General features: G+C 37.8%; 2 protein-coding genes across 4 annotated transcripts in view; one reads left to right on the top strand and one right to left on the bottom strand.

The window, feature by feature from the left end:
• Positions 1-343: 343 nt before the first annotated feature.
• LOC100566567 (cytochrome c oxidase assembly protein COX11, mitochondrial) lies at positions 344-8559 on the bottom strand. Its single transcript, XM_003224274.4, has 4 exons — positions 8287-8559; positions 5845-6000; positions 2638-2763; positions 344-2145 (listed from the first exon to the last, which is right to left on the bottom strand). The coding sequence occupies exons 1-4, from the start codon at positions 8557-8559 to the stop codon at positions 1963-1965; spliced, it is 738 nt and encodes a 245-aa protein (XP_003224322.1). The 3' UTR covers positions 344-1962.
• A 123-nt stretch (positions 8560-8682) lies between these two features.
• Positions 8683-25170, top strand: part of stxbp4 (syntaxin binding protein 4) — a 152290-nt gene continuing 135802 nt past the window's right edge. Inside the window, exons 1-4 of one of the 3 annotated variants that reach the window (XM_062970990.1) lie at positions 8683-8821; positions 22531-22604; positions 22771-22866; positions 24142-24211. In XM_062970990.1, coding sequence (XP_062827060.1) covers positions 22538-22604; positions 22771-22866; positions 24142-24211 — 233 coding nt within the window. In that variant the 5' untranslated portion in view covers positions 8683-8821; positions 22531-22537. Of the gene's footprint in view, positions 8822-16758; positions 17369-22530; positions 22605-22770; positions 22867-24141; positions 24212-25170 lie in introns of those variants that run through there. The other 2 variants (XM_062970988.1, XM_062970989.1) reach the window with 2 other exon arrangements.

Here is a 25170-nt window from a genome sequence, read left to right on the forward strand (position 1 = left end):
TGTTTAAAATACCACAGTGTACTTCTAAAATTTAAGAGTTTTTATGTACCTCAACATTTGCAAGAAACTCCCCTTTGTATGATCCTTCATAAACTATAATCATATTGAATATTAGGAATAAATAGGATTTGGAAACACTTTGCCAAATCCTTTAGCACAGTACTGGATCAAAAAAGGGACAATACTCTTGGAAGCCTCCAGGAACTCTGATTCCCCATTTAAACAAGACACAGGACTTTGGTTCATCCAAAACATTTCCCTAAAAACATGTCGTTCCTTCCAGTTAAAAAACACTACCCCTCCACAACCTTATCAGCAAGTTATAATTATTCATTGATTGGGCTTGTTGTACACCTCTGCTTTAATAGAAGTAATACATTTTATAAAAGTTATATTTTAAGGATACATCCTATCCCTGCCCAACCCTTGTTTTCACAGTACAATAATGTTTGCAATAACACTAGTGTTACCTTTTATATGTCTTCAAAATACAGTAGACTCTCAGTTAACCATAATGCTCAAACAACCAAGGAAAAATTCAAGAAATACTGCATTCACAAAGCTGTTTTTATAATACAGTAAAATTGTGTTGCATTTAGTTTATCATTATTTGTTTTATTCGCTTTTAACTACAGTAGTCTCGCTTATCCAACCTTTGCTTATCTAACCTTCTGTATTACCCAACACAATCTGCCTTTTAGTAGTCAGTGTTTTCAATACACTGCAATGTTTTGGTGCTAAATTTGTAAATACAGTAATTACTACATAACGTTACTGTATATTGAACTGCTTTATCTGTTAATTTGTTGGAAAACATGTTTTGGTGCTTAATTTGTAAAATCGTAACGTAATTGATGTTTAATAGGCATTTCCTTAATCCCTCCTTATTAACCAACATTTTCGCTTATCCAACATTCTGCCAACCCGTTAATGTTGGATAAGTGAGACTCTACTGTACTATATTTCAGTATAAATATCAAGTCAATATACATTTTGTGGTATGTGGTATAGTATTATTTATATTTTTGATAGTAACTCTCAAGCAGCCAAAAACTACATTTATCCGGCATCTACCATTCCCTGTGGGTACATTAAGAACAAAAACATCACATTGTTTGCATGAAGCAACAATTGTTTAAATCATTATACATTCATCAATGATTGCCACTCACCAAATCAGAACACTATGCAGTTAACAATCGGAAACCTATTCCTTTTTAAATAGCACTGAAAGAGTGTGACAGTAACATCCTCTTAGTCAAGCAGTCATCATTGTAAGAGGCATCACTGTAATTCCCAGATTAAATAGATTATTACCTTTCAAAGCAACAATGAAGAAAACAACATAAGTGAAGTATTGGCATGTCACCCAAAAATCACTTTAATAGCAGAGGTTACTAGGATGGAAGTTTTCTCATGAGTTATAATGTCTGGAAATGAGCAACAGACAAGTGGTATAGGTTGTTAATAGGTTGAATGTGGATTTAGGTAGTAGAATTTTAAGAGGACTGTACAGAATAGTTGAGCTTCAATATATTCCATTATATTATATCAGTTGCATTTTTGTCAAAACCCGACAAAATGTCTGACACAATGCTATTTCTCATACGTATGAACAGATAAACTCACATCACCTTATTTACAACTAGCATTTCTGCAAATGATTCCAAATAACCCTTATTAAAATACAAATCTTCCAAAAGCACTGTTTTCAATACCAAGACATCCCCTATGAATTGAGTTATGAAACTAACTCATACTATACATGGAGTACTGTTTATTTATATTCACAATCATAGTTGCTGTGTATAAAATTAAATATTGCATCTTCAAAAGAGTGGCACATCTGTTACTATTCAACATCCGAAGCACAGTTTTGTTTTTGTTTTTCAGCAGCCTCCTCCATAGTCTCCGGGTCGTCAGTATTGAAGAGCACAGGAATCCATTCCAGGTGGTGCAGTATTAATTGTAACCTGGAAGGGGCAATTTCTGTCCTTCTTTTGCTTCAAAAAAAGTGTATGAAAGAGTGATCAAGTCAACATTAGCCATTCTTGGGTCTTCTGCAAATTCAGGATCAATGAAGAAAAATACTGGCATGTCTACTTCTTCATGAGGATTAAGTCGTTGTTCTTCAAAACAAAAGCACTAGGTGTTTGGAGAAAAGAAAAGTTGTTTTTTTTTAAAAGTTCAATGCTAAACCAATACTACCTTTACAGTCCACTTCAAAGATAATCTTTAATGTTAGGGGAGATACTTTGCCAAAATGTTTTTAAAATGCTTTTAAAAAAATAGTAGCTATTAAATAATAAAAATTTACTCTTTCCCATAAAATATAAAGTAGTTAATGAAATGTTAGTATGATGTCTGCATTTGCTGTAGTTCATAATATTCCATTAGTTTATAATCAATTTGCAAATTAATACTTTGAACTACTGCAAACCACTCAAGTTTTATAAAAAAGGCAACAGTGCAACCAAAATACCACCTGCAGCTGGGTCAAGAAGAAAAGCTATGAGGAAAAACTATGAGAGGGAGTGAAGTTTCCAGTAACTAATACTGAGGACTCCAACTATAATATAACTAGGACATGTTTGGTTAACCAGCAGAAATCTGTTCCGGAAAACGTATTTCACCTACTTGTATCTTGTTGAAATATTGCCCAGCTTCAAAAGGTACTACATTGTAGGTAGAAATTCCAATTATAGGTTTATCAGTTGGATTCTTTGCTTTGTAAAACGCCAATGCAGTTTCCCCTGGAACCACCTGGAACCAAATAAAATAAAATCACACTATAAGTTATCTTGTTGCTTTCCACTCCCGACCAAGATGAACTTTTGATTCAGAATCACTATGCCTGTACTTATAATTACAGATGATTAGGTTGACATGCTTAATTCTCATTCAGCAGAGACAAACTACCTGGTGCACTTGTTGGCTTTCTGTGTTACAATGTCTCCAATGTTGCATTGTGAAATAGTTCTACATCAAGAAGCCATTGAGAATTCAAAGAAAACGTTTTATTTCCAGACAGATGAAGCATGGAGACAAATGCATGACAACTAAGTTAATAAAATCTCCCCAGCATATTTCTGTGCTGTGCAAACGAAGAAAACAGCATAGCACTAGGGCTCACCCAGTGTTGAGAGCACTTTTCCTGTCAAAAGGATTCAAAAATGACACACTGTATTTCCTTCGCTGCGGAAAATTAATATTTTTATTCTCTCAGCAGAGGGGAAGCACCAACAGAGTTGAGTCTGGTTGCCTGGGGCAATCTTGATTTGCCCCTGGCAGCAACTCAATACCATTAAGTTACTCTGTACTTAATATGAATCAAAGCTGACTACAACCAAAACAGCTACAAACATTAACAATAATTGTGCAGCAAATCCAAAGCAACATCAAGGCTTTATATAGTATAAATGTTCACTTTTGCTTTCAATGTTTCATAACAGATACTAATCAAGATAAACGGTAAATGGATTCAGAACAGAATGGGACTAAATTATAAGAAAGAATGTGCCAACAATGGACTCCTACTGTTCAACAGACAGAGCCTGAATGAACTGCTAGACTACAGCACAGCATGCAGACTCTATGCTTGAATTATAAGAAAAAAATATCTTAAATATTCTTGCCATGTTGAGAGCCAGCATGGTGTAAAGTGCTTTGAGTGTTGGACTCAGGAGACCAGGGTCCCTGCTTGGCCAATTCGCATTCTCTTAACCTCAGAGGAAGGCAAAGACAAGCCCCCTCTGAAAAAATATTGGCAAAAAACCCCTCATGATTTGATTTTATGTTATTGGTTTCATTTTTATCCCACCTTTCTTTTGATACAGAGACTCAACGCAATTAAGAGTAAGTATGCCTTGATACATTTAAACAGATCAAATGTATTAAATATTAATATAAAATTAATATTTTGTTTCATAGAACATTTAAATACAGTACATGTAAAACTACACTTAAAAGCTACACAGTTCCCTGCCGCCCCACAAAAATCTCACCCCATCCCCAGCAGCCTACCCCATCATTCCATAAATGGATAAGCATACCAGCAAAGGTACGTTTTTACCTGCCTTCCTTTTTATTTTACAAACTAAAACAAAATGTTGCTTAGAATACCCTGTTTCCCCGAAAATAAGACAGGGTCTTATATTAATTTTTGCTCCCAAAGATGCACTAGGTCTTATTTTCAGGGGATGTCTTATTTTTCCATGAAGAAGAGCTCACATTTATTGTTGAACAACAAAATGAACATTTATTATATACTGTAAAGTAGTTGTCATCACAAACCAGCAAAACCAGACAAACTATGAATCCTATCAAGAATTTCTTGTTACTACCATTATTTACATGTACAACAATCTATGGTACCTCTTGCAATTTAGGTTTCACAAGGTTTCCACGCTGATTTCTCTCTATTCTAGTTTCAATGTAGTCATGAATGATGAATAATATAATATACTATAATAATAATATGATAATATAATAATATAATGATATACAATATATTAATGAGATAATATAATATAGGATATAATAATAACAGAAAATGATAATATGGTATTAATAGGATAATATAATAACAGAATAGCATAATAATATAATAATAATAGGATAATATAATAGAATAATAGAATGGAATAGAATGATATAAAATATATTAATAGGATAATATAAAATGAAATATAATAATAACAGAATATGCTAATAATAATAAAATAATAATATGATAATATAATAGAATAATAGTATAGAATATAATGATATAAAATATATTAATAGGGTAATATAAAATGGAATTTAATAATAACAGAATAATAATATAATAATATGAAAATATAATAGAATAATAATAGAATAATAATATAATGATATAATAATAATAATAATAGAAAAATATAATATAATAATTTAAAATATATTAATAGGATAATATAATAATGGGATATAATAATAGTAACAGAATATGATGATAATAATATGGCAATAGAATAATAGTATAAAATAATCAGTTTCATGGCATAGGATAGGAAGATGAGAGGAGAATCCCAATGCGTCCTGTACCTTTAAGGAGCAAAAGTAGCAGGACGAAAGCCCTCTTCCTTCCCTCCCTCCCACCCTCCCTTGCCCTGGCTCCAGGAGCCAATCAGAAGCCTCTGGGAAGCAAGGCAGCATAGCCAGGAGGGAGACGGAAGGAAGGAAGAAACAGCAGCCACGGAAGGTTTTTCAAGCCTCGGCTGGGGGACAGGCAAGGCAAGGCAGGGAGGCACAGAAAGCAAGCACTTTCCCTCCCTCCCTCCCTCCCTCCCTCCGGTGTATGAATGAGTGCTGCTTCTGCCCTGCAGCCATGCTTCCCAATGGAACTCTGCTGCAGCCTTAGTTGCTAGGTCTTACTTTCAGGGGAGGCCTTATATTTGGCAATCCCCCCAAACCCCTGCTAGGTCTTATTCTTTGGGGAGGTCTTATTTTCGGGGAAACACGGTAGCATAATGGGGAATAGAAAACATAGAATCTTGCAATTGAAAGAAGCAGCAAGGGAATAATTGTATAATCTAACAACCAAAAATAATGGAAAACTATGTCAATTCACAATGCAAGAATAAGACATAGGAATCAAGATACCTTGGTCAACAAGATAGAAGTTGAGTAGGAATTCATCACTCCTGAGTGAATATATTAAGTGCAGTGGATACACAGTACAATGAGGAAGGGAGCAAGAACTATTCTATTTGACAGTATTTTGGCATTTAACAGAGCAGAGTGGTTCACCTTGGAGTTGCTCTAAATTATAAACAACTTGAAGGGACACAGTAACAACAACCACATCTTTTAATCACTTACATATACTTCTGTCTGTTGAGGCCTGAAATTCCACTGAAGGCTTGCATGTACATCTGCGTTGAAGGTAACTTTAATTATGCGATCTTTTACAGGTTCCATCGTCTCAATCTGGTCTGAACCATGACCTGCTACTGCTGTTCCACCAAGTCCAGTAGCCTTAGAAGGAAAAAATAATAATAGTCTAATTGAAAACAAACTGAAACAAACCAATGATTTAAACAGAATCAGTCTTGCTAAAGACACATCTTTAAAGATGACTTTAAAAGGTATAGCAGAAATTGCTGAGTAATGTTGATTGTCTAACAAACCTCTTTAAAGAAGTATTGTGCTTATCAATATTCAAAACTTACCTACTTATGTACAGTAGAGTCTCACTTATCCAAGCTAAACGGGCCGGCAGAAGCTTAGATAAGCGAATATCTTGGATAATAAGGAGGGATTAAGGAAAAGCCTATTAAAAATATCAAATTAGGTTATGATTTTACAAATCAAGCACCAAAACATCATGTTATACAACAAATTTGACAGAAAAAGTAGTTCAATGCGCAGTAATGTTATGTTGTAATTACTGTATTTACAAATTTAGCACCAAAATATCACGATATATTGAAAACATTGACTACAAAAATGGCTTGGATTATCCAGAGGCTTGGATGAGTGAGGCTTGGATAAGTGAGACTCTACTGTATTATAAAAAACTCAATTATTAGGATAGCAAAGTAATAACCTCCTCTCATCATTATTTCCCATCAAATTGGTATTTAGATGCCTTTAACCATCAAAGTAGTGTAAGTCATGTGACTATTAGTCACTGCTAGCTTTAACCTTGATTTATCCAACTAACTTTCAAGCTTTTCAAATGACAGCCCATAATCACGCTTTACAATAGTAACTTCCACAGTTTAATATACAGTTGTGCCTGTTATAACTTTCTAATTATTTGACTTAACTGGGTGACTACAGAGTTCAAGATTCTGAAGAAAAAAAAACTCCTCCTCTCTTAACACACAGCCATACACAGCTCTTTCATGACTTTTTCACTTTTCTCCAAAACAAATACAAGCATAATCTTAAATGAAATATCCTCCCTTATTTAAAAAAGTAGATAAATGTCTCCCTTTCCTAAAACAATACCTGCTGCAGTAGGAGCATCATCCCTCCTATCCTTTCAGAAAAAAGTGAAAACTTGGTTATGGGACCAGGCTTTTGAACAATAGCAACAGAATTAATCACAACTATAATGATTCAAGATACAATGACAGACCCGGATTGGACTTGGAACTGATAGAGGAAACTCATCTGCGCTCTCCCAGGGTTGGATTCGAACCAGCAACCTTCAGGTCAGCAAGCCAACCTTCAAGTCATCAGTCCTGCCGGCACAAAAGTTTAACCCACTGCACCACTATACTGCTTAGTCTTTAACATTATCTTTAAACTATATTGCTCTGTACAGCTCTCTTTAATAAGTCTACTTCCAAAGGACTCAAGGCTCAAAACTGTCTTCTAACTCCTAACACTGCCTTCTGCACTCTAACACTCAAACCTCACTTGTCATTCCTGTCATCCTTTTAAAATGCATTCTGAACAGTCACATGACCAGCAGCCCCTCCCACTGCTTCAAGTACACAGAGCTGAGAAAACTGCAAACCTAAGACATACACTTCAGAAAATAAACTGACACAGTATAAAACAGACAAAACTTTAAATAGAGGAGGCTTGAGAAGGTTGCCACCTCCAACAATAAATACATACAGTACAGTCTCACTTATCCAAGACTCGCATATCCAAGGCATTTTTGTAGTCAATGTTTTCAATATATCATGATATTTTGGTGCTAAATTTGTAAATACAGTAATTACAACATAACATTACTGTGTATTGAACTACCTTTTCTGTCAAATTTGTTGTATAACGTGATGTTTTGGTGCTTAATTTGTAAAATCATAACCTAATTTGATGTTTAATAGGCTTTTCCTTAATCCCTCATTATCCAAGATATTCGCTTATATAAGGTTCTGCCGGCCCGTTTAGCTTGGATAAGTGACTCTACTGTATTTGGCTGGAGTTACACTTTAAAAATGGACTTGTTCCGACTTTCAAACAAATTCAACTCAAGGAAAAACCTACAGAAGCTATCTTGTTCGTAACTTGGGGGCTGCCTTTTACCTACTGATCTCTCTTGGTCAGGCATGGGCAAACTTGGGCCTTCCGGGTGTTTTGGACTTCAACTCCCACAATTCCTACCAGCCTACCGGCTGTTAGGAATTGTGGAAGTTGGAGACCAAAACGCCTAAAGAGGCCAAGTTTACCCACACCTGCTTTGGCTCTTCCTGCCCTTTTCTTCGGCTGCACAACGACCTTGAGAGGCAAGTGTGAGGAGAGGGTTCGAGGGCTCCGTCTCCCTCCCACCTTTCCGGGCCTCACAAACAATTTGGCACCCACCTGGCAGTAGAGCCGATAAAGCGGCACCGCCGCGTAGGACAATCCCGCCATGCCCACCACTCCGGCTGCTAGGTAAGTCAGCACCGTCTTGTTCCGGCGGCTCCACTCTTCCTCCCGCTGCCGCCGCCATCGCGGGCCCGTGCTCCCGCCTGGGTAGGCCGCTCCGCCGTTGCCGTGGAGACGGAGCCCAGCCCGCCAGGGTCCCCACCCGCCCCTCTCCGCGCGGGCGACTGGAAGCCCCACGCGCGCCCAACCCCGCGCGCACAGGCCCATGCTTTTTTCCTGTCACGTGGGACAGGTCATTTTTTTTTTCTCCCTCCCCCCCCGCCTTTCCTCTCACGTCTCGCGAGAATTGCAAGCACCAACGAAGAAACCCCCGCCGGTGTAGCTGTGTGTCGCCTTGCCGCGGTAAAGAGGTGTAAAGTTTTCTCTTGGCTCTGGCTCCGACTACGGCGGCCGCGGGGGGTGCGTTCGCGTTCTTCTGACTCGCCGCCTCTCCTCGCCGCCCCGCCCCTCGCGAGGAAGCGTCGTCAAGGTAACCATTGAGGTATAGGGACTCCCTCAGGCAGCCATAAACAGAGCATCCTCACAGATACAAAACACACCCACACACCAGGGCTGATAGATAGAAAGAATCCTAGAGAAGGCTCTTCTGTACCCTGTGGAAGCGGCTATGACAGTATTATTACAGCAGTGGTATTCTTATCCTCAGCGTCCAGCTTTCCCCCCAAAATTGGCTCACAATTTAACAACAACCATACTTATGTGTTGTCGAAGGCTTTCTTGGCCGGAATCACTGGATGGCTGTGAGTTTTCCGGGCTCTATGGCCACGTTCAAGAAGCATTCTCTTCTGACGTTTCGCCCACATCTGTGGCAGGCATCCTCAAGAGGTTGTGAGGTCTATTGGAAACTAGGCAAGTGGAGCTTTATTTAGCTGTGCACAGTCCAGATTGGGAGAAAGAACTCTTGCTGTTGGAGGCAAGTGTGAATGTTGCAGTTGGCCACCTTGATTAGTTTTGAATTGTCTTGCAGCTTCAAAGCCTGGCTGTTTCTTGCCCGGCGGAATCCTTTGTTGGGAGGTGTTAGCTGGCCCTTATTGTTTCATGCCTGGAATTCTTCTGTTTTCTGCATGTTCTTATTTTTTTTTACTGTCCTGGTTTTATTTATTTATTTATTTATTCCCCACACTTCTGTCCCACCCTTCTCACCCTGAAGGGGACTCAGGACAGCCTCACAACCGGCAACAATTGGATGCCCAACATACAAATTCCAAAAATACAATTACAATTAAAATCACACATTAAAACATAAACTACTAAAACAACAATTAAAATCACACAAGTTCAAAATCGTAGTTCAGAATCAGCCCATTACTCAATACTTTAAAAAGTTCTCAGTTATTGCACTGCTAGAATTATTGCTCAAATGCTTGGTCCCATAACCATGTCTTAAGTTTTTCCTAAAGGACAGGATGGAGGGGGCTGTTCTGATTTCATTAGGGAAGGCATTCCTTTCATTTATATTCCCAGGACAGTAAATAAAGAACAACACTCAAAAACAGGGGAATTCCAGACAAGAAACAATCAAGGCCAGCTAATCACCTCTCAACAAAGGATTCCCCCAGGCAGGAATCAGCCAGGCTTTGAAGCTGAAAGGCCATTCAATGCTAATCTAGGTGGCCAATTGCAACATTCACACTTGCCTCCAACAGACAAGAGTTCTTTCTGCCACGCTGGACATTCCACAGATATATAAACCCCACTTGCCTAGTTTCCAACAGACCTCACAACCTCTAAGGATGCCTGCCACAGATGTGGGTAAAATGTCAGGAGAGACTGCTTCTGGAGCATGGCCATACAGCCCGGAAAAATCACAGCAACTTATTCTATGATCCTAACAAAATTATAGCTTGAACATATCTTATTCAGAATATCAAAATACTCCAAAATTCCGCATGGGAGACTGAAAGAGGGACGCTTTGTTTTCCAATGGTTCAATGTGCTTTGTTTCATGTTTCAGCAACATTACTGAAAAGATTGTATGCAACACGATTTTTCTTCCTGGGTTATAAATGTCATTTCCTAATAAAAACATCAACAAAGTTTATTAAATGGCAAAAACGTTGTTTCTGCGGGACATCCTGCAGGCACATTTTGCAATAGTTTTTCAGTAAGTATCTCCTAAGAGTGTCAACCAATTCAACATAGTTTATGGCACTGATAATAATAATAATAAACTTTATTTCTACCCCACCCTATCTCCCCATGAGGACTCAGCGTTTCACAGCAAACAACTACAAACATTCAATTAGACATCAACATCAGGCAACATGAAACATTACAATACATTACATTTCAAAGAACTAGAAAATTACGTTTTACAAATTACTTTTAGAATCAAAAACCTAAAATTGGGATTAATAAAATTTTAATAAAAATTGATAAAAACAAGAACAAAGTTTTTGGAGTATAACTACTGTACTTTCAAAGTATGTACTGCACAATTAAACAGAAATAACACTTTCAAACTAGGAACAGATTTTTTCCCAATTTTGTTATAAACTAGTATAATTTCCTTCAAGCTATAAAATTGACTCAGTTTAATAACAACACAATTATAGGTTGAGCATCTCTTACTCAGAATACCAAAATAGCCCAAAATTGTCCACATCAGGGGCTAATCGGGATACCTTGCTTTCTGATGGTTCAACATACTTGCACAAAATTACTGAAAGTATTGTATATAATTACTTTCAGGTCATAAGAAGTATATGAAACATGCATGAGTGTTGTGTTTAGACTTGTCTCCCATCTACAAAATATTTCATTATTTACCTCCAAGCTTTTCAAACATCTCATGTTGGTGACACACCTTTTAGACATATATCATTTCATGATTCCGTAATTCAGTTTTGCTGGCACAACCAGAGGCTAAACTGAACCTGATAAAAGACATAGACATAATCATATACATAAAGTGTAATAATAAAATGTATGGGGACACAAGATGTCTCATGAAAATCATTCATTGATATTTTAAAAATTATATGGTGTATTGATTATTTCACACATGCATAGAGGTTTCTCATTACGTTTGTGCAGAACGTAGACACACTGCAGATAACGCATAACTGTGTTGCATCATACAGTTCAGGAAGGTCTGATATACCTATATGCAAGGTACGGATATTCCAAAATGTGGGAGAAAAATCCAAAAAAGCCTTCTGGTCCCTTCTGGATAAGGGATACTCAATCTGTACTAATATCCAAAAAATCAGTATTAAAATTAAATTATTTATGGTGTTAAAACAATACCTTGGTAAAAGAATAAAATGCCATTTTAAAAACTCTCTTAAACAGGAGTGTTTTTGGGTTGTGTAACCTGCTGCAAAGCCCCCTACACAAGCAGTGGAGGAGCAGAAGCCCTCTCCTGTTTCCATTCTTGGCAACTCTAAACACTAACATGCACACTACAGTAGAGTCTCACTTATCCAACACTCGCTTATCCAACATTCTGGATTATCCAACGCATTTTTGTAGTCAATGTTTTCAATAAATCGTGATATTTTGGTGCTAAATTCGTAAATACAGTAATTACTACATAGCATTATTTCGTATTGAACTACTTTTTCTGTCAAATTTGTTGTATTACATGATGTTTTGGTGCTTGATTTGTAAAATCATAACCTAATTTGATGTTTAATAGGCTTTTCCTTAATTCCTCCTTATTATCCAACATATTTGCTTATCCAACGTTCTACTGGCCCGTTTATGTTGGATAAGTGAGACTCTACTGTATTTGAAAACAGCAGGAAGGGGTCTGGAGATTTCAGCAGAAGCAGTCCAGACAAGTATTGAGCTACTTTTTAGTTACAGCGGACGGAAAGCTGCACAAGAGCAGGCCTGGCTAGTAGGACATGGAGGTCTGCATTCCATCCCTGAGGACAAAAGATCTCAATCGATCAGATCAAACAGGACAGGAAAGCAATAGCCCTTTGCTGCTCTTGTTACTGAGCCACTGATACCCTCTGCATTTCCTCCTACTAGATGCAGCTGTTCTTGCCTGTTCCTGGTTTCATTTTTGGGTACATCTACACTGTAGAATTAATGCAGTTTTAGACTTCTTTAACTGCCTTAATACTATGGAATCCTGAGAGTTGTAGTTTTACAAGGCCATCTTTAGTCTTTGCCAATGCATGCTGATGCCTCACCAGATTACAATTTCAGGATTCCATACCATTAATTCTGCAATGTATATGCACCCTTAGACAGAATCACCTTCACGGCACATACAGAAATACATCAAGGAAGATGTTTAGATCGAAAGCGGAAAACTTATAATACCCCTCTCCTCATGCTGTTGGACTACAATGGCTATCATCTCTGCCCGTTGTTCCTGCCAGTCCATGCTGCTGATAATTTTTTAATTAAAACATTTCCCCACCTTTTTGCTAAATTGCAAGTTGGGAAACATTTGGCCATTCAGATGCTTTGGATGCTAAACTCTCAGAAACTCCAGACAGCATGGCCAGTTGCAAGGGATCATGGCAGCTGTAATTCAGGAAGCCCAAGATTTTTTCAGCCCTGCACTAAAGGACGGTGCTCCTATTAGCTAGCTATTTTAAAATAAAAATTATTTATGTGTGTACGAGTCTATAGGCCGGGCTGTGGCGCAGGCTGGAAAGCAAGCCAGCTGCAACAAATCACTCTGACCAAGAGGTCATGAGTTCGAGGCCAGCCCGTGCCTGCGTCTTGTCTCTGTCTCTGTTCTATGTTATGGCATTGAATGTTTGCCTTTATGTGTGCAATGTGATCCGCCCTGAGTCCCCTTCGGGGTGAGAAGGGCGGAATATAAATGCTGCAAATAAATAAATAAATAAAATTTAAGCTATGATATTATTAATACAGTTTAGAATATCACACTGAACAGATGTGGCTTGATACTGTTCTCCAAAGCATCAAGGGGTTGATTGTAACACCAAGGGAAAAGTATTTCAATGCTTAGAAGCATGATAAAAATAAACACCCTCCTGTATGCCACACATTTAATCATAGCTTATTAGTTAGTTTGTTTTTTTCCTCAAATTTCTTGAACTGGAGATATTGGCAGAAAAAAACCCAGACAACGGCAGTAAGTCCAGGGGCTAATTTGATTTCTTTGGGACCCTCCAAGAGCTGCAAAGAGTACTAAAAATGTCCTTTTCTGCTAGCATACATTAGCTATCGGTTTTGAAAAATAGGTTTCCATCTGTTGTAAATACACATATAAAAATACACATGTATGTATACCAAACTGTCCCAGTTAAACTTCTGCCTTGCCAGATGTTTAGCTGCTTTTATAATGTCCCAGTTTTTCTCTCGCTTCAAGATCTTTCTTTATCCTTACATCAGCTGGTGCAAACTAATTCAAAGTGCAAAAGTACTTAGCACTAAATTAATTCAGCAGACCAGCCTCCTTGCAATAAGAGTTTAATTCTATTTTAGAGTGATCATGGGCACCTCCTGGTTCTTAATCACTATTTGTAGAATCATTTTCAATACTTAATTCACTTAAAGTTTGAGGCAAATTTAGATCCAGGTTTACTTGAATCACTTTTTGCTTCACTAAAGGATTCTGTTACTGTGGGGAGGAGAAGCTTAATATGGTTCAACTTCTTCACTAAATATACATACAAATGAAATGTACAGAACTGTCAATAATGGAAAACATTTTAGAAAGGGAAATGCAAGGAAAAATAAGCATCTGAAGTACCTCAGTCTAGATGCTCAGTCTTTAGTGGTACACTAAAGTGATAACTGCATGCTATTTCCATATCCCTGGTGGCTGAGCCGCTGAATTTGCTGACCAATCCGGGGAGTGGAGTGAGCTCCCGCTGTTAGCCCCAGCTTCTGCCAACCTAGCATTTCAAAAATATACAAATGAGAGTAGATCAATAGATATCGCGCTGGTGGGAAGGTAACGGCACTCCATGCAGTCATGCCAGCCACATGACCTTGGAGGTGTTTTCGGACAACGCCAGCTGTTCGGCTTAGAAATGGAGATGAGCACCAACCCCAGAGTCAGACACAACTAGACTTAACATCAGGGAAAACCTTTACTTTTACCTTATTTCCATATCATCTTTTAAAATAATTATTGGTTTGCATTTATATTTTCTCTTTCTTCTAATAGTCTCATGGTGGCAGACACAGGCTTCCTCGGTGGTTGCTGGCTCCCATGTTAGTGGGGCTCCTCTGTGTTTTGGGATAGCGTTAAAGGAGCTATCCAAAGTGCTGAACAGTCTTCCTAAAATAAATTTAATGGGTATTAAAGTTGGAATTAAAATCTGGGCATGAATTCACCATCCGCTGATATGGGGCCCGCCGATTTTTTCATAACAGCCTTTTGAGATAAGTCAGGCTGTGAAGGTAGGTCAGGCCAGTGATTATCCAGTGACTTTCATCATTGCATGTACTAACAAAACTGCAGCCTCACACAATTCTGTTCTACATCCTAACAGTTATACCACACTAGTTTTCTCACTTTCCAAGAAAACTACCATAACTCCTTTATTCTAATTGTTTATGACCAGATTTCCTTGCAACCTTGGTTTTCTCAAGCTTTACACCTAGGTATACAGTCTCACTGACTTTCATGTTTCTTTACAATAGTAAGCACGGAAAAACCATTAAAAATAATGAGAGCATTTGCTATTCCACTATTTTACAATCTATGGCAATAGTGTGGTCTTACTACCATTTTGAAACATTGGTTTCTCTGATATTGCACCGGGATACTGTAAGCATAGATTATAAGAATTGGAAATCATGTTCAAAAGGAAATCAAAACATTTCATTGCAGATATGAAATAGATGTATACATCTCTGCTGAAGTGATTCATGTGTAGTGTAGCTCTCTTTTATGGAAGTCTAGAATCTTAAGAAAGAATTAGTTATTTCTGGTTTTCAGTCATCTTTAGGCCTACCTTTAGATGTATATTTATGTAGAAAGCAAATGACCAGAATTGCCAAAGTGGTATAGAAATTTTTTTGTGACTTAAAAAAGTAACCTATAAATATGTTCAGTATGTTTTCAGTACAAAATATGGTGGTCACGTCTAGGTGAGGCCTTTGTTTTACAATCACTCTGCCTCAGTACAGAATTTTAAAAAGATTTTAATTATGTTTTCCATTATAACATTCTTCTGTTTTCCTTCTTCTTGTTCTGCCTTGGTAATGAGCACCAGTGTTAACTTCATTCCCAAAAAATATAACTTTCTTGCTGTAAGAGCTTCACTGATTGCCATTCCATTTTGTGGCACAATTCAGAGTACTGGTTTTGACCTATGAAGCCCAGGTCCATGTTGTTTAAAGTACTATATTCTCCTTTTACAAACTATTATTTATTTTTGAGATACACTAGGGAGGCTCTTCTTTTTGTCTTGCCACCCTCACAGAGAGTTTAGACTGGTACCCTCCACCCTGCTTTCTTGTCATAACACGTAAAGTATTTTTGTTTCAAGATGTCTTAGGACTGGTTGTTCAGATAAGATGGAGCTTTTACAATGTCCTGGATTTTCTATGTGTCCTTCGTTTGCTGTTATGCACATGTGCTTACATTTCATGGTTCATGTTTTTAGCTGGTTTTGAGTCTTTTGGTAGCTTAATCACTTTTTAACTTTTTTATTTTATAAATTTTAACTATGTTTTTAAAAATCAGTTGTAAAACCCTTTGAATCTTGAACTGAGAAGAGGAGTAGAAATAATTATACACAACAAACCTTTGAAGTGAAATTTTTGTTGGAATTGTGAGAAAAGAGGTTGACATACAGCATTATATATTTTTAAATCATTGACTTACTTTAAGTGTTTCATTTTTCCAAATATAGTTTGGCCCTAAGTGGCCTGCTAAGTGTGACATGGCCTCAACCCTGTCTCCCTCTTTTGCAAAAAAGAAAGAATTAGTAAATACTATACCAAGTTTAGTTGGAAGAGAGACCTGTACACACCAGCATGAACCATTTTTTTTTGCAAAAGAGGGAGAACCTCAGTGTTAATAAATAAATGAGCTTCATAAAATACAGCAGTTTCATTATTTTAAACCTGTATGCTGACAAAGCACAAGAGGACTTTTAACTGTTTCATCGGTATTGATTGCTTGAATGCAGTTTTGAATTTAACAGACCTAATTACACAAGCACCAAATAGCAGTTTGGGTTGAGATAACCTTGGAATCAAAGGGTGTATTGCATACGGTCAACAAAAGTTGCACCTTGGCCAGGGAAGTTTTTCTAATCTGTTATTAACCCAAGAATAACTTAGTGGGGGGTCAATTAAACTTGTGTCTATCCATCTACTCTATTCTTCTGTTTCTAACAATAGGCATCAAAGTACTATTAGAAGAAGCAAGCAATGGTGTATTGACCCCAAAATACAACGCATTCTGTGTTTATCACAGTTTCAAAGTAGTTTCCATTCAGAAAAAGTCTGTAAGTCCTCCAGCTTTGTAACAGATGGTCATCTGTCTGGGTAAAGGTGATGGAAGGAGACCAGAGGTTTTTTTAACAAGTTGTGTTTACAGCATCATTTTGAGGTTAAAAGTTGGATTGTAACAGATGATATATCCAGAGTATATATACCACAGTCTGAAAAAAAAAACACTTAAAAATTTAAAAGAAATGGCAGATTGTGTTAAATAGACAGCATGTTTTTTGCAAGTGGGGGGAAGGGGTTCAGCTTATTAGAAAACTGAGAGGGCGATACACTCAAAATTGAAGGGAAAGCCAGGTGATCTTTAACATACTTATAATGCATGTCTGCAGACTTTACAGTGAAGGAAACTTGGCCGTCATAGGTGAATTAGCCCATGTGACATGCAGGATTTCAAAGAAGATTAACTAGAAAGAGACACGCATTTCAGTCTACTGAGATAATTTTAGTTACGCAAAGTGTGCTGTATGCATGCTTTATGCTACTTAATGTTTCAGTGCCTTTAAAGAAGGTTTTATCTTATTTCCGTTAGCTGTGTAGTAGAAATGCCTTTCCTGTCACCAATGGATGAAAGAGAACCAGAACATTTTGATGGGCTTTCCCTCTTGTACTGGTAGGCTAACTGGTTAGACTCTAGGTCATGGTGAACTGTCTAAAGCCTGTTATGTAAGGGAAGGTCTTAGCACCATTGCAAAACTTTAGACTGTTACAGTATTTTATGTAACAAAATAACAATATTATATGCTTCTTACCTCTTAAATTTAAATAGAGAAGTTTGTTGCCATAATGATTTGTTCTTTTGAATATGCGGGTTGTTTTTTTTCCCTTCATTCTTATACTTCTATTGATTTAACTATTGCAAGTTGTCTTCAGTGCCTTGCTAACTGGATACTAAGAAGTGAGTGATAACTATTAGAAATAAGTCAATGATAAATTGCTATGATTTTTTATTTTTGGTACTGAAATTCTCATTCTAACCTCCCTCCAGCTGAAGTTAGAAACAAATAGAGATTTTTTGGCTCACATAAATTCATTAAAGCAGGAAAACATTAAACTCTTGTTACTGTAAGCCTTGAATGAACTTTTTGGGAGCAAAAATGACAGAAAATATTTAGTTGAAGTAGCCTTTTATTCAGCAAAGTAATGTTTTATTTATTTGTTTATATTTATATGGACTGCCAAAAGCAATGGTCTCTGGATGACCTACAAAGCACAACAATTCTGAATTAATAATATTCAATAACCATAAACCAAAACATTATGTGTTTATGTGATTATGTGTTTTAACAATGTTGTAACCTGTCTCAAGCCATGATGAGAGGCAAGTAAGAAACAAAATTATTATTATTATTATTATTATTATTATTAACAGAATGCAACTTTAGATTTTTCTTGTTGCATTAACAAATCTCATATTCTCTTTTAAAGTATTCTAAGTAAAGTGCTCTGGATCTCAAGAATCATTTCACTTATATCAAAGGAGCTTTTCTCGTCTAACTACATTGGGCCTTGAAGATCCCAATAGAGGCCCAGTTTCATCCCAGCTGGAGTGGGAACATTGGCTTTGTTGTTTCTTTTGGGCAATATATTGTTTCCCTTTTAGAATAGTGTTATAGTAAGATGTTTGATTAGTTGGATAAAAATGCTTCTAAACAATTGGGCAATGGACTCCTAATTTTAAAAATGTTTTATCTATTTGTACCTCCTCATTTTTTGGGTTAAGCCTATTTGTGAATAACTGTATTTGCTGTCATTGCCCTACACTCAGCTAAAAAAAATAAGTTCTATCTAGTCATGTGTAGGTCTTCAGTGTATTTCTGTGATTAGCATCTGCTGGAAGACATAGAAATGTATAGGTAAAGGTAAAGGTTTCCCCTGACGTTAAGTCCAGTCATGTCCAACTCTGGGGTTGGTGCACATCTCCAATTCTAAGCCAAAGAGCCGGCATTGTCTGTAGACACCTCCAAGGTCTTGTGGCCGGCATGACTTCATGGAACGCCGTTACCTTCCCGTCGGAGCGGTACCTATTGATCTACTCACATTTGCATGTTTTCGAACTGCTAGGTTGGCAGAAGCTGGAGCTAACAGTGGGCGCTCACTCCGCTCCCCGGATTTAAACCTGGGACCTTTCGGTTTGCAAGTTCAGCAGCTCAGCGCTTTAACAGGCTGTGCCACCGGAAGCTAGAAATGTATAGAGAGGTTTTAATTCAGATTTTAAAAATAGTTGCCCTTTTTTCAGCTTTTTCCACTTAGAGCTCGTGCACCTCTAATCCCTGCAAATGTGGAGGCCCCATAATAGTTTTGCTCTCATACAACTTGCTGTCTTTCTGTGACAGGGGTGGCAAATTCAGTGGACCAGTACTCTGAACCTTCAGTAGCCACATGGACTGCTAAAATGCATATAGTCCCAATACCAATCCTAGAAATGTAATGGAAGTCCACAAACAAACTATGAAGTTTGTTTCTGGTTGTTATTTGTTGTTATTAACCATGGGGGTGGGAAGGTAACCTATTTAAAAGACAAAACTTTTTGTTCATGGAAGTTTCCAAAAGAGATCAGTTGCCCCCTTTTTTCTTTGCTTTTCCTTTTATTTAATCTGGAAAATGACCAGTCCTGAAGTTGTCTGCCCGTTATTCATCTGTATCTTGATGTTACATGCCTTATGTCAATTAAAACATAAGGGAATCTTTTTGTAAGCTTTCCCTTGCAGAAACCCTTGTTTGGAGGATGCTTGCTCTTGCCTTCCTCTGAGGCTGTGAGCATGTGACTTTCCAAGGTCACCCAGCAGGTTTATGTGGCTGAGTGCACATTTGAGCCCCGGTGGCAAAGTGTGTTAAAGCACTGAGCTGGTGACCGAAAGGTCCCAGGTTCAAACCCCAGGAGCGGCGTGAGCAGCTGCTTTTAGCTCCAGCTCCTGCCAACCTAGCAGTTCGAAAACATGCCAATGTGAGTAGATCAATAGGTACCGCTCCGGCGGGAAGATAATGGCGCTCCAATGCAGTCATGCTGGCCACATGACCTTGGAGGTGTCTACGGACAACACCGGCTGTTCGGCTTAGAAATGGAGATGAGCACCAACCCCCAGAGTCAGACATGACTGGACTTAGCGTCAGGGGAAAACCTTTACCTTTACCTTTCACAGAGTCCTAATCCAGCACTCAAACCAGTACACCAGAGTTTTCCAAACTGTGTTGCAACACACTAGTGTGTCGCCTGTAGTCTGTAGCTAGTCAAAGCCTTCCCAACAAACAGCCATCGAGCCTTAGTTCAAAACCCTCAAGAGAAGGAGACTCCACTGGTCTCCCAGGCAGTCTATACTTCACTAGAATTGCAAAAGACCCCCAAATGGCATCTAGTCCAACCTCCTTGAGCCAGGCAGGAACATATGATCAAAACACCCCTGGATGTCCATCCGATATCTGTTTAACAACCTCCAGAGAGGTTTCATCACTACAGAAGTGGAGGGTTGGTGCTGTTCAAGTGTAGAAACTGATATAACTTTTATTATTTACACAATTTGTTGATTGAGTTGCAGTAATCACCACTGAAATAGATAAGTTTCTAATTAAGAAAAGAAAATCTGTTGACAATGATGTTTGTGATGAACCACATGGAGCACCTATAGGGGAAACTACACAAGAATCAACTGAAATACATAAGACATGTAAAAAACATGTTCCAAACCTTGCTTATACAATAAAGATTATATGTATTATATGAAACATATATATTATATTATATAATATGCAGGATAGATAGATAGATAGATAGATAGATAGATAGATAGATAGGAACTCTTATCAGGGATTAGTTTAACTTCCTCTTTGCCAGTAAACCTGAATTGCCATGACATGAAAGGATGCATGTCTGAAAAGCTCGTCACCTATATAAAATGTTTGGAAAGCTGTGCACTAAACCATGCCATCTGTCATGCTAAAAGCTAGCTGGTTATCTGTCTTCAGAGAAATCCAGGCTGACTTGCATCTTCCTAGTTTTCGAGGAGGTTGAGAGAAGGATTCCCAAGATAGCCCTTTGATAACATACTGTGTTTCAGAGGAAGGTCATTTCTTCATGGGCCATCAGTGATCTCCTAGGCTTTTAAGATTAGAAGTGAGAGCACAAAAGTTCTAGGAGCATTTGCACCAGGAGTGTACCTTGCATTCAGGGCTCAGTAGTTTAATAGTGGCTTAATGCCAGAGGGAGCACCACAGGAGCTGCAAGGTTGGTGCTGTGTGATGGAGATATTTCACAGTGATTTGAGCAGATGAAAAAGGGAGGTAGTGAACAGAGTGGGTGGGAGTGAGCATCTCCTAAAACATCTCCCAACTGTGTTAAAGCTGTGCAAAATAGCCAAGTGTATTTTTGCATTTCTTCCAGCTGAGAAAAAAATTCTGCTCTGCTTTTTTCTTTGGGAGTGGGGGGTGACGGCAGGGCTTCAGGGCTCTTGCTCCCTACATGCTTTACCCAGTTTAGGAAAAGAGTAATGTAGTTGCTGTGCATGACGGGATTGTTGCTTGCTAGATATATTTGCTTGTCTGCTGGATAATTGGTGTTTGTCTCAGGCCCCGTCTACACAGTACTTTAATCACGAGAGGGTGGGGTGGGGTGGCTAGACAATGTTACTGGAAAACTCAGATGATTCACTGCAAAGGAGGTTTCTGGCTGAAAGATGCACATCTTCGCATGCCTGTGTGACCTTGCATGCCAGAAAACATGTGTTTTCCTTTCCTTTCCCCTGTGGAGACTGCTCCAGCTGATGTCTGCCCCTTTTAAAAAGCCTGAAACAGCTGATTGGCTGATTGCACTGTCAAATGGACGCACAGCTGATTGACAGGAAGCACAAACAGAGAACCATTAGAACTTTCTGAAACTCTTTATTTTACACTGTAACATTGTAAACAGAGATTTAATAAATAATTAGAGAAGGGAGAAATCCGGCAGAAGTTTTTTCAACAATCCCTCCCTTATGCGCTGATCTGCATATGTGCACATGCAAATAATGCTTGTGTTTATTATATTAACATATGCACATGTGCACATATATAGATCAGCGCATAACCGTATTTTTTTTTTAAAAAAAACTTCCAGTGGATGTCCCCTGTCTGCCCTCCATTATATCCTGAGACACAGAAGGGAGGTCAGTGAGAATGGCAGGGGAAGAAAGCCCAGGACTGGCAGGTCTGTGTGGGGACTATCTTCTAAATCCCGCAATTTGACATTGTCTGAAAGCACCCCCAGATGAGTGGATATAGCAAATGTCACTTTTGTTTGTCATTGTTTTCACATAGGAACTGTGTTCTACAAACTATATGGGATGACATTTAAGACCATAATAACTTAAGACCTTGATATGCATAGTTTTAAAAATGTTTCAATCTGTATTTAATCTATAATTGCTGTTTAAAATATATTTCACTTATTTATTTTATTGTTTTAAACTTTTAAACTGGTTTTAAACCTATTTCCAAACTGCCCTGAGATCTTTGCTATAGGGTGAAGAACATTAGTCATAATTATAAATGTATAAATATTTTAGTGTATAATGTACTAGCTTACAGAGGCATATTGATGGCTGTCAGGTCCACTAAATGTGTTACTCCAGGATGATGCTAATACTGTACATATATTGTTTATGTTGCTATAAATCACCTAAAATCAACGTAATGATTCACCAAGAACTGTGTAATTTAGAGAAAGGCAGACTTCAGACTTAACAGGATTTCTCAGCTGTCATACATACTAATATGTACCATTCTCTTTTCCATTTTCGAAAGGACTATTATGGGCCCTCATGGAATCAATCGAGCCATACACCGTATTGTCTTTTCCAACTGCCAAAATGGATTAGGTAATTAGATTATGCATTCCATTTAATAAACTGGAGGTGTTGCTGCTGTGTCCCTTCTGGGCCTACACTGTCATAGATGGATTCTGTAAAAGTATTTAGCAAATGCATCAGTATGTTTGCAGTAAAGGAGGGGATAATCTGTTTATCTCTTTTCTTTGCTCAATAGGCATTAAAATTATCGGAGGCTACCGAGAGCAATCTGAAGAAGATTTTGGAATTTTCATAAAGAGGATCTTGCCAGGAGGGACAGCTGCAGTAGACAGTAAACAATCACTTTTCGTGTAATCTTGGTTGCCGATGTTGATTCTAAAAGCCAGTGTATCACTATATCTTTTTAACTTTCTTTTTAAGCTTTCATTATACTTTCACATTAGGCACAGTGAGAGATTTGGAATGATGCCTGCCACACCTTTTTAGGAATGCAGTCATTTTGGCTTACACACAGTAATATTTGGGGAAAGAGTGCAATAGCATATTTTGTTTATTTATTTATTTATTTATCCATTCATCCCAATGTGGGACCCAAGGTAGCTCACAAAATAAATCTATTAAAACCCAACAATACAATTTTAAAAATCATCATATTCAAAGCAGTATAAATAATTTTAAAAATCTGCAGAAATTAAAAATTAAGAATTGTTAAAGGACCTCTATGTTTACTTATTAAAAGCTGCCTTAAACAAAAGAAAAGCAGAGAGTGGGATAAGTCTTATGTCCACACCAAGTGAAGCTGTGGCTGTGGTGGGATGGAGAGAAAGTCCTCCATTTGGACCTTGAGTCTGAACTGCCATACAATCCAGTCCAAAGCAGAAAATCTTAATTTTATATGGCAGTATAGAAGGCTGCCAATTCAGCCAACCTAGAAAGGCAGACTGTCGAGGAGTGGGATTGAGGTACACCAACAGAATCCCTAATCTGTTTTGGCCACTTAACTTCAAAATACATGTTGAAACCGAGCAGAATATGGGGCAAGACACCTGATAAGAGAGATGGAATCCCAGGAAACCACTGCAACTCTGCCTTCCATCCCACAGACCTAACCTTGTGCTGTACAGAGAACCAAAACTGACAAAGCTGGAAGAGGTTGAGCCCACCAGCTTCAATCAACTTGGTCTCTGTAATACAAGTAACAATACATTTGCATACATATCTAGGAATAGTTTTCAGATACATAGCTATCAGAGGAATAGGTTATCAGATGACAGGCTTGTTTTCTATTGCTGACTTAGAACATCTGGTTTGCAACATCCATTTCACATAATAATCCTCGTTGTCTTGCCATAAATATTGTGGCTCAAGATAGAACAACATATTGCATAAGAGCATTGATGTTATGATGTTCTGTAGCAATGATGTGAGTGTAGTTATTCAGAACTCAGCCAGAAAGCTGCTAATTCCATATTTGAGAAATCTGCAATGATGAACATATGTTGGAAATAATTCTGACATTGCTTAACAGATAAAGAAATTGTCTTAAATAAAGCAGTCATCTCTCTGTTTGTTTTCCTGCTCACCATTAATCTCTCTTCCTTTTAAGGTCGATTGCTTATTGGCGACCTGATTTTAGAAGTCAATGGTCAAAATCTAGTTGGTGTGACCAATGAAAGGTATGTTTTAAATATGTCATCATGGTATGGGTCAGAATGGATAGCACTAAACATTTTTATGCTATGAAAATTCTGTTCCAAGTTAGCTATGAATATTGAAAAATGAATGTCTCTGAGATTGCCCAAGTGCTTTCTTCCCATAATGAAGCTGAACAGTTAAACTTCTTAACTGAACAAAAATCCAGAGTGGATTACATGTTACATTTCTTAGGGTAACCTTTCTTCATAAGTGAATAAATAAATGGTAATTTGGAAAACACAAAAGCAAAGTTTGATAACGTGACCAACAGGGCCATGTAGCCATTCATTCATTCATTCATTCATTCATTCATTCATTCTTGTACTTTATGTGCAGTTTGACACTAATCGCAGTAGTTGGTATGTCACGTGTAGATGAAGAACATGCATCATGAATAGAACTTGGTTAACTTGTTATTTGAATTTAACATCAGCATAGCTACATCCAGCTCTTAGAGAAGGCTCCATTCTGAGCAATGCTCATTAGAATCTCTTAATTAGCTTTGCCATCAAGATATTCCCTGAGAGATTTTGGGAGCAACAGGGTGTATCCATGACAACCCAAAATTGTCAAAATCTAATTGTCATAGGGACAGAAAATGAAATTAAATCCTCTAAATGGGTGCAGACAGCAAAACAAACCTATTATTATTATTGTTATTGACACAACAACATAGTATGACACAGCAAACAAGGAGGATATGCTGGATTTCGTATCACAAAATCACAAGTCAAACACTTCCCAAGCGTTTAAGACTGATGTATTTTTGGATGATGCGCGCAGATCCTAGTAGGGTGGCCTTTTGCAGTTGGCAGATTGTAATTTTGTCAATATCTATTGTTTCCAAATGCCGGCTGAGATCTTTTGGCACGGCACCCAATGTGCCGATCACAACTGGGACCACCTGTACTGGTTTCTGCCAGAGTCTTTGAAGTTCAAT

Source organism: Anolis carolinensis, chromosome 2 (genome assembly GCF_035594765.1).
Source record: "Anolis carolinensis isolate JA03-04 chromosome 2, rAnoCar3.1.pri, whole genome shotgun sequence".
NCBI classification, from domain to species: domain Eukaryota; kingdom Metazoa; phylum Chordata; class Lepidosauria; order Squamata; family Dactyloidae; genus Anolis; species Anolis carolinensis.

Bases quoted from the DNA above. Each gene is read 5' to 3' on its own strand.
- LOC100566567 (XM_003224274.4), bottom strand. From the start codon at position 8,559: ATGGGCCTGTGCGCGCGGGGTTGGGCGCGCGTGGGGCTTCCAGTCGCC. The intron at 6,001-8,286 runs GTGGGTGCCAAA...TTTCCTTCTAAG, and splicing joins TTTATCGGCTCTACTGCCAG to GCTACTGGACTTGGTGGAAC. The intron at 2,146-2,637 runs GTAGGTGAAATA...CCAAACACCTAG, and splicing joins AATATTTCAACAAGATACAA to TGCTTTTGTTTTGAAGAACA.